This window comes from Hibiscus syriacus, unplaced genomic scaffold, assembly GCF_006381635.1.
Source record: "Hibiscus syriacus cultivar Baekdansim isolate YM2019G1 unplaced genomic scaffold, ASM638163v2 tig00002793_pilon, whole genome shotgun sequence".
In the NCBI taxonomy this organism is placed as follows: domain Eukaryota; kingdom Viridiplantae; phylum Streptophyta; class Magnoliopsida; order Malvales; family Malvaceae; genus Hibiscus; species Hibiscus syriacus.
Genome location: NW_024061944.1, coordinates 1,707,537 through 1,717,330, shown reverse-complemented (window position 1 = coordinate 1,717,330; position 9,794 = coordinate 1,707,537). Strand labels below are relative to the sequence as shown.

Below are 9,794 nucleotides of genomic sequence, written 5' to 3'. Positions count from 1 at the left end.
GAGGAATTTCAAGATAAGAGGATGTAATTCTAAATTCCATTAAGGAGATTGTAAGAGCTCAACTAAGTGATAAGAATATTAATAGATTGGATAACACTAATTTCACTCTTTGTAATCACTAGGGTATAGTTTAATTTTTTGTTGTAAATAAGTTCCCCTTTTGTTCATTGATTGGATTGTTTCAGTTGCAGATTACTGCATTCTTGGGTAATAAAATCTTAATTATCCAAAAAAAATCATTAAAAAAAGTATAAAATTTTTAATACATAATATTTTAAAAAAGATATTGTCTTATATTTATCTTAAATTAATAAAAAAAAAATTAGTCATTCAGAGAATGAATTTGACAAGTAGCAAAGTGAATGGCTGTCCGTATATTAAAATATTTCCATAAGTAATCAAAGAAATTCTGAATACTTTCCCCCCTTTTTTGCATAATTGTAAATTACATTTTTTTGGCAGGAATGTAATTTTAGGGATAACAGAAAGGGCAAAGCAAATAAGGCAACAATATAATCAGCGGTTTAAAAAGCTCCACGTCGTCCCCACTTCCACAAAATCAAAAGGTGGATCTAAAGTACGTAATTTAACTCCAATTCATGAGCACGGCGGAATCCGAGTATAGCCATGCTGGAGTTTTCTTTTGGCCAATGCTGGATTCTCCTTTAAAGCGCACAAAAATACCGTTCAAAAGAGAAAAAATAAAATAAAAGAAAAAAAGGCTAAAAAGTATATAATTAAATTATACGTTACTCCCCTCAGCAATTTTCTCAATTAACCAAAACCAACAACAACAAAAAAACCCTCACCCCATCAACTTTCTCTTTAACGCTCCGGAAAAAAAACCGAAAACCCTAACTTCCTCTCGAGTAAATCCTCTTCTCTCCATCTCTCGTTGAATCGACCTTTCCTTTTAAGTTTGATGGATTTTTACATGAATTTCTAGGTTTTCAATGGTGTGAAATCGGGGCCTTAGACTCAGATTTAAAGGATCTGTTTCTGTATATTTAGGGTCATATATATTCTTTATAGAGAGGGAAAAAAGATATGGCGGTATCTGAGAAAGAGCTGGAGCTACAGTTAATGGAGGCTGGAAACAGGCTCGCTGAACCCGCTTCATCAGTTGATGAGCTCATCCCTCTCCTTGACGTAATCCCTATCCATTTTTTCTCTATTTTTTCCTTTTCCCCCCCTTTATTCCGTTTTGCTCTTCGTTATTTTTTTCGTCTTCTTTGCTTTATCTATTTTTAGTTGGTATGCTTTTTCTAATTATTTTTGTCATTCTTTATACGCTCCTAAGTTAGTTGGATTCCCCCAATCGTGATATACTTTTATCTTTGTTCTTAGGGTCTCCTTCTGTTGCACGGTTTTGACGTGCTTAGTCGCTCAATTCTGCTACCGCTCTTACTCCTACAAGATTAAATCAGTTTAAAAGTGTTTTCTTCTAATGTATATTGTTTAACACTCTTAACTATTGTAACTTTCTCTCCATATATGTTATAGGTATTTTTGTTTATTTCTTTACTTACAGATATGTTCAAGTTAACATCTTTACTGGACTTTAAATTCTTGAATCTTTTTATGCAAATGATACGCAGTAGATAATATATGGATGAAATGGTTTTAAGTTATGAATTTCTTTCGAATTCAAAACTTTGCGCTAGCAGTATTTAAGTGATTCTGCATGCGAAAGCATGAGATTTTTCCCCTAAATCAAATACCATGTCAAGCTTTAAGTTTATGAAGTCTGAGGCTATGGATATAAAAAATATATCCTTGATTCTTTTTTTTCTTTCAAATAATCAAGCACCACCTATGTTTCACAATTATTTTTTGACAGACCATTTAAATTTTTTATGACTGACACATGTGATGATGTTGAAACTATTGAGAGTTAATACATAATGTGTACTCATGATGTCTAGTAAAACCTTATATAGTTCCATTGTAGAACAATCCTATGAATTTAGCAATATACGTAATTGCAGTGTGATTTCAAGATGAGTGCTTGCTGAAGTCTTAAATTTATGGTTAAATTTTAAGTACTTCTCGGTTCTGGTCCCCTTATTTCCTAGTGAATATTCGTTGTGTTGCTTTTGATCACTGCCAACTTGCCCTTACAGTTGGACTTGGCCATGTTTGTTTTCTTTTTGTAGAGCGTTATTGCTCTATGGTTGACAACAGTTGTTTATTCCTTTCTATCCTGTGTGAATATAGCAAGTTGAAAGTTGTCTTTCAAGGGTGGAACAATCACCAAGCCAATCAATGCAAAATGCACTGTCTCCGTCACTTAAAGCATTGATCGCAGAGCACCTTTTCAGGCATCCTGATGATGATGTCAAAGTTGCAGTGGCCGCTTGCATCAGCGAGATAACAAGGATAACCGCACCTGATGCCCCTTATGATGATGACCAAATGAGGGTACTTTGAATTCATTGTTTTGGGATGTTTATGCTGACCACATCATTTTAAAATTGTTTTCCGCATTTGAAATATTGATTCCCATTAATGTGTATGCAGGAGGTTTTTCAACTGATTGTGTCATCCTTTGAGAATTTATCTGACAAATGCAGCCTCTCATACATTAAGAGGACCTCAATTCTTGAAACTGTTGCCAAAGTCAGATCATGTGTGGTGATGTTGGATCTTGAATGTGATGATCTTATTGTTGAGATGTTCCAACATTTCCTTAAGGCAATAAGGTAAAAATGAACTTACTGATTGGAGAGTCCATTCTCTAGTTGAGATTTTTTTCATCTGTCACTCTTCAGCTATTGCCTGCTAGCTAATGTGTGATTTATAAGTTTACAATTGATTTTTCTTCAAGATTATTGCTTTTTAAAATTTTCTTCTCGGTTCTTTGTCTTTGTCTCATGGATGAATCTGTGCCTTTGCTGAAGTTCTTCATATGTTAAGCGATGATCATAGCTGTTATGAATTTTCAGATATGGGTTTAATACGATAAACTGCTATATAGGTTTTGAATAATGAAGATTTTGCCCCCTCTTGAGTGTCCACAGTTAAACCTCCCTTTAACTAGGTACCCCCACTTGGTCGGTTTAATGTTCAATTCCTCCAAAAAAAAATGTTTAATATATATTTGTTCTCAACATGATTTTTGTCCCTTCATCCTAATATATTCACCGAAATGCAAGGAGAATAAAAAGCGGCTTAGTACCTCATATATTCTAAGTTACTAGTTTCCTTATGATTCTTTTTATTTGTGTTTTTAGGGATTATCACCCGCAGTCCATCTTTACATCAATGGTGACTATTATGAGCCTTGTACTGGAAGAAAGTGAAGACATCCCTATGGAACTGCTCTCCCCAATCTTAGCTAGTGTAAAGATAGATAATGAGGTCTTTTGTCCTATGAGTGGCTTACTTCATTTCACTTTTGCAATCTTGCTTAATTCGCCTAGGGTTTCTATTTCTCTCAGGAAATTCTTCCTGTTGCTCGGAGGCTGGCTGAGAAAGTGCTCAAGAACTGTGCATCAAAGCTTCGACCTTACCTTACCCAAGCTGTAGAGAACTTGGGAATTTCTTATGATGATTATAGTAGTGTAATTGCTTCTGTATGTCAAGTGACAGCTCATGCTGTGAACTCGAATGATGCCGCCTCTGGAAAACATGTGGTAGTTATCTCATTTGTAACTTATTGTCATTACATCATTACTTGATTCCTTTTTGTTTGAGGGCAATCATTTACTCATTTTGTGCAGTTTTTCTATGGATTCCTGCTCAGAATTATTTGCAGATAGATTATATGCCCTGGTTACTCATTTAAGTGCCAATGCTTTCTATTTATTTTGTGTGTTCACCTTTTGTTCCTGGTCATTTTGTTTTTTGTCTTAATTTTTATTTTCCTTCAAAATATCCTTCAAATCAAGACAAATTTTTGCCTTATGCTGACAATGCTATTGATTTTTTTTTTTACTTTTTGTGAACATGGAGCTTATTTAGTCTCCTTAATGTTCCTTTTTCGGGTTTGATTTTCTGTAGGATGACGAGAGCATACTGGTGGAGACACCTTTGGAGAAGGCAGCCCAGGTATGTTTTATTTCATGTATTTATTGTCAATTGTCATTCTCCTTTTTTCATGTGGAGTGAAGTCCTTTGTTTTTCTTTAACATTTTCATTGAACTTTTACGAGAGTTTAGTGCCTGAAATTGTTGTTTATAAATCATCATATTCCCAACAGATTCCTGAACAGGCAGTTTCAACTGAACCAGTGGATCCTGCAAACGAAAAATCTCCCAAGGAAGTTGTTTGTAATGGCATTTTGCGAACTGCTGAAGATGACTCGTTGGCTGATTTGAACTCTGTAAAGAAGGAAGAGGGTGACCATATTGCTGATAAGTCCAAGAATGAAACACCACCTGTTGCTGAACCAAATATATCAAAAGCTGAGGAAGTAGTCAATTCAGATCCTACATTAGAGCAAAATACCCATGAAAAGGGGAGGAAATCTGATTCAAAATTAACTGAACCTTCTGACAGCTCCCATGTTGATGAGAAGGCAGTTGATACCTCAAAAGATCAAAAAAATGACAGCAAGGATGATGTTGGTTCACCTCGTCTGTCTGTTGGTGGGGCTGTATCCTCTGAAAATAGAAGAGAGACAGATGTTCAGCATTCCTCTCAAAAAGCAACTGAGGAAGAATTGAATGATGTAGCATCCCCAACTCCAAGTGGGACTGATAGTCATTCCACAAGGGCAGCAAGGCCAAAAAGGAAAGAGAGCGTGAGCAAGGAAACCACATCCTCTGTTGATGATGTTTCTAAAGCGACAAGTGATTCGGAAACAAAAACAAATAGACGATCAGGGAAAGAGATTGCTACTGTAGTTTCCAGCGAGGATAATCCTCCAATTGATGTAGATGAAACTAAGAAAGAAAGTGACACTGCAAGTGATTCAGAGGCAAAATCGTTGAAGAAATCATCAAAGAAGGTAGACTCGATGAATCCACTTCGAGACAATTGTCTGATAAGAAAAGGAGAGGTCGAGGAAAAGTATCTGAGAAGGATAGAACGAAAACCTCAACCAAGAATGACGACGAGGTAATTCCTTTTTGGCTTTTAACTTGTAATTTTGCTATTGTGATGATGGTGTTCTTTTTAAAGCTTTATGATTTATTTGTTTAGCTGTTCTAGATCCTTCAACCAAGGAATCATTCTTGCTTATTATTGATTTAGGAAGTGATTGGATCACCAAAGTCAGTGAAGCCAAACAAACATGATTCTCGCATGGAGGAGACCCCTAAGACAAAATCCAAGAGAAAGAATACCCCAAGTAAAGAAAAAGTAATTTCTTTTTGCATCTTTAAAGATCAAATTTTAGTTGTGGTATATTGTAGTTTCCATAGGTCGTATTTTAATGAAGGCGCATCTATGGTGCATTGATTCTTCATTTTTCTTGATGCATCTACATTTGTCCGTCTGACCCTTATCTAGACATAGATATGTGCATATGTTCTTTTGAGGACACTTAAAATGCATGGAGAACGTGAAAAGAATTAAACATACCTGCTTTTGACACTCACACCTGAGTCTTAGTAACATAGGCCAGCATTATAGGTGACCTTTGATGATCCTTGTAGGTTTGAACCCTTCCATTCTTGCATCCTTAACGATCATTATGCTATTTATAGGCCATTTATTTATTTTTCTTGCTTCTGAATATTCCTGTGTTCGTCTGGATTTAACCTTTAGCTTTTCTCAAGTCTGTGACTGCTTTTATTTTTTTCACTTTTTCCAATTTGTCTACTCTCTCTGTATTAATATTGCTTCCGTCATGTTTTTATTTGTTTCTTAAAGATTTTTCTTCTTTCAGAATGAAGTCTATTTTGCAACAATCTGCATTTAACCATCTCTGAGGTCCTTTATCTTTCAAGAGTTATTTAACATTATTTTGATTTTTCTGCAAGGTTTCAGTTTTGTGTTTCCTTGTAACAATCATCCTGCAATACTGTCGTTACTCCTTCCTAGAAAGTCCATCAAACCAATTCTCTGTTGCCCAACTATTGCATCCATTAAACCCCGCCAAAAAATTGGATTATATGGGCCCAAATAGTTCTATAGTAACCCTTTATTAAACTCTGTTCTTGAATGCTGCAATCTGAACATAGCTGAAGCAATGATATTACATTTCATTCTTCTGGAGACAATTGATTTCCTTTTTATGTTGATTCATTTTCAGGCTTCTGATTCTATGGAGTATGGTGAGAATCTCGTTGGCTTGAAGGTGAAGGTCTGGTGGCCCAAAGACCGTGAGTAAGTATATATATTTTACAATTGTCACAGAAATGATACTTTGAAATAGAAACCATGTATTTTATTTGTTTCTATTTTGTCTTTGAAGTGTATGCTTGTGTGAGCATGTATCTAATGTGAATGTGCTTATATATGTGGATCCCACCCTGTCTGTCTGTTGGTCTGTCCGTCCATCTGTTTTTCTGCATTATAGTTTGTCTCAACTTTTAAGGTCATTTCGTTAGAGTTTCTTTCTAGCCTTAAACCTTAATATCATGTTATAATCCTTTTTTACCTTGTTCTCACACTCGAGTCTACAAATTGCTCCAAGGTGAAAATGACATATAAGGTGTTCAGTGTTCCTTGCCAAACATGGCATGTGTGCAAATATAAGATCTGATTGTGTAAAAAGGAGGTTGGAATCTGAAGCTAATAGGACCGATGATGAAACCAAAAAACATAGCATTGAAACTGTTGGTGGTTTTCCAATCCTACACAACAAACTCTTGAAATGCAACACCTAAAAAGATCGAAAGAACAAGGACAATACAAAAACCATTATCTGATGCCTGACTATCTCACCTTTTTAATCTCATCTCCTTTTAAAATTTTTATAGTAGACACTGATAAAAAAAATAAATAACTTTTACTATTAAGAATAAATTACTTAATTATTTGGAATGATGTTGTCTTGGGTGACATATGTTTCATTATTTGTGACTACTTGTCTGGAACTTTTTCCTGAATGGTTAATTTACTTTTTAATTCTTTCATCAAGTCACATTTGTATTCTTTGGATGTATTATTACTTTTCCTATGCCGACTTTTGCCATGGAACTTAATTATGTAAAACACGTATATTGGAGATTCTCTTTATATGAGACCTGAATTATTTCTCAGTTTTCTTACTCTCATTGATGATATTGTTTTGCAGGTTCTATGAAGGTTTTATCCATTCATTTGATCCCTCTAAAAAGAAGCACAAGGTGACGCATCAAATAAAAGTTTCCTTTAATGTTTTTCCTTAGTATGTTACCATGGTGTTTTTGCTAATTACTCATTCTAGAATGTTCAAATTTGTTTTCTTCATTTTTCGTTTGTTTTTGTAGGTGCACTATAATGATGGTGATCAAGAAATTTTAAATCTTAAGAGAGAGAAGTGGGCGGTGATTGAAGATGAATCTGGGTCTGATGAGGTGAGCACTTTAATTTATAGGTAATTAATTTTTGTTTGTTCATGTTCTAGGTTTGCTAATATACTTCACTGAAACAGGAAGCCGCAGCTATTCATTCAAGTCCTGATGTTTCATCTGACATGTATGTGATTCCTTTTATGTTTCTAGAATGTTAAATTTGATTGCACCACCATCTTGGTTCTTGAAAGTTGTGTATTTTGGCCCTGTGCGATGAAACTTCGCTTGGTTTCTGTAGTTTAAGTTGATACTTCATTATTTTTTTTTTGATAAGAATGACAGGCCTCCTTAAAAACCTCCTCCTTGATTAAAGGAGGAAAAGAGTGCCTCAGAAACTTTATTACTCCTCCGAAATTACATAAGATTTAACATAAACACCATACTGAAAAAACACAACAGACTAAGCTACTCAACAGACAACCAAAAACCTAAACTCAAACGATACAACGCACTGGAAACGACTAAACATCAACCAATTCCCATCTTTGCTAACCTATCAGCCTCCCCATTACACACCCTTGGAATCAGTCTAATTGAGTGCACCCTGTCCGAGATAAAAGATGAAATCTCTTTAACTAATGGGAGGATAAAAACAGGGGCCAAAGCTGGGGTATGGACCCATTCCACAGCCGACTTACAGTCACTTTCCACAATCAACCTTCCAACCTTAACCCAACAAGAAGACATATAGATTTCAATGCCTCTCTTAATAGCCTTTAACTCAGCAACCGGCGGGGGACCCTGAAGTTGATACTTCATTATGTAGCAATGTTAATTTTATCTGAATGGAGTTCGCTTGAGATTTAGGTATTAGACTTTGGTATGGCTTTGCAATTGCCTGTTGGTTTCTTGGGAATTTGGTTCATTACTGTCTCACTGTTGGTCAGGGCTTATTTTCATTTCCCCTTCGTTCATTTTCCATGTACAGGCCTCAAAAGAAGAAAGCAAAAACAGCTGATCTCTCTAGCAAGAAAGCTAAGATGGATGCTACACCAAAAAGGTGACTAGATTCTTTCAAATGAACCATTGATATGGTTCTTTATTTGATTTCTGAAAATCCCATTATTGTGGATGGTCAGGGGTGGAGGAACTTGGACTGGGAAATCCAAGGGTGCGGGCACAAATTCTGGTCGCAAAACAAAGGATGATGCTAAAATGGATGTCAAATCCAAAGATGGCTCCAAGAGTGTCGGTAAATCAGACAAGGACAGTGTTGCTAAATCCAAGGATCATACCCCTAAAACTGGTGATAAATCAGTTGACATCGCTTCAAAAGTAGGTAAGAAGTCCAAGAATGAGGACAGTGGTGATACACTGAAGTCCATGAAATCCAAGAATGAAGGAAGTGCCACACCAAAAGCTTCCACAAGGTTACAAGACACTTCAAAGACAGCCAAGTCCAAGCAGGAAACCCCAAAAGGTTCCTCCCTTTCTAAGGGCAAACCTCTTAAAAGTGGTGGCAAATCCAGTGCTCATGGCACTGGCAAGTCAAATTCCGATTCATCAAAGGTGAAAGAAAGTGAAAGCACGAAAGAGAACTCAACGGATTCAGAAAAGGTTGTGGGAAGTGTGAAGCGGAAAGCATCAAGTTTGCCGAAGTCACAGGGAAGTGATTCCAGGTCTGGAAAAAAGCAGCGAAGATGAGCTTAAAATAGCATTAACTGCATCGTCACTGCCAAGGGTTGGTTCTTGTCCAATGTGGAACTTGATGGAACCTCAAGAGCACTATTGCAGGCAGTCTTTAGACGTACGGGTGCTGGGCCATGCAATTGGTCTTTCACATAGTTAGGTTTCTGGGTAGCAAATATTGATAAGGTAGCGTTTGTAGGGTTTGTGTTTCTCTTATTGTTAGTGCACGCCTTAGGATTACATTGGGTTTACCTTTTTTGTCTTGTACCAAAGAGTTGCTTCTATAGATTAACGTAATAGATTCGAGAAACTTGTGGAAGCAGTGGTCGTGTATCATCTATTCAACCCCAAGCTTCACGCACTCTTTTTTTCCTTTAATGATTGCCTCTTTATTTGGTTGGTAGCACAATTACATGTTCTTTTTAATGTTATTTCCATATACACTCTAGAATTATTTCCGACATCGGGGGCGAAAGATTGGGTCCACGACTATTAAGCTGTTGGTGTAGTTGATGCATCTAACTCTGTAAGTTTTAACAATTTAACCTTTTTTTCAAATGTGTGTCGACGATAAAAGCAAGGAGGGAACACAAGGATACAAAAAAAGTAAAGGCTGGTTTAGTTAGTACAAACGCTTTGAAATTGAAGCAGCGAACCAGGATGATAGCAATGTATTAACAACTAAAGCCGAGATGGGTCAAAACGTAGATATCCTATAAC

At 36.2% G+C, this 9,794-nt stretch overlaps 1 protein-coding gene across 1 annotated transcript; it reads left to right on the top strand.

The window, feature by feature from the left end:
* The first annotated feature begins 778 nt into the window (after positions 1-778).
* On the top strand, positions 779-9,481 carry LOC120149619 (muscle M-line assembly protein unc-89-like). The gene is made up of 15 exons (XM_039162357.1): positions 779-1,149; positions 2,218-2,421; positions 2,521-2,702; positions 3,234-3,360; positions 3,441-3,635; positions 4,003-4,050; positions 4,202-5,061; positions 5,125-5,147; positions 5,222-5,304; positions 6,200-6,273; positions 7,187-7,238; positions 7,362-7,448; positions 7,526-7,569; positions 8,374-8,445; positions 8,525-9,481. Exons 1-15 carry the CDS (start codon positions 1,048-1,050, stop codon positions 9,087-9,089), a joined length of 2,718 nt encoding a protein of 905 aa, XP_039018288.1. The 5' UTR covers positions 779-1,047; the 3' UTR covers positions 9,090-9,481.
* Positions 9,482-9,794: the final 313 nt, after the last annotated feature.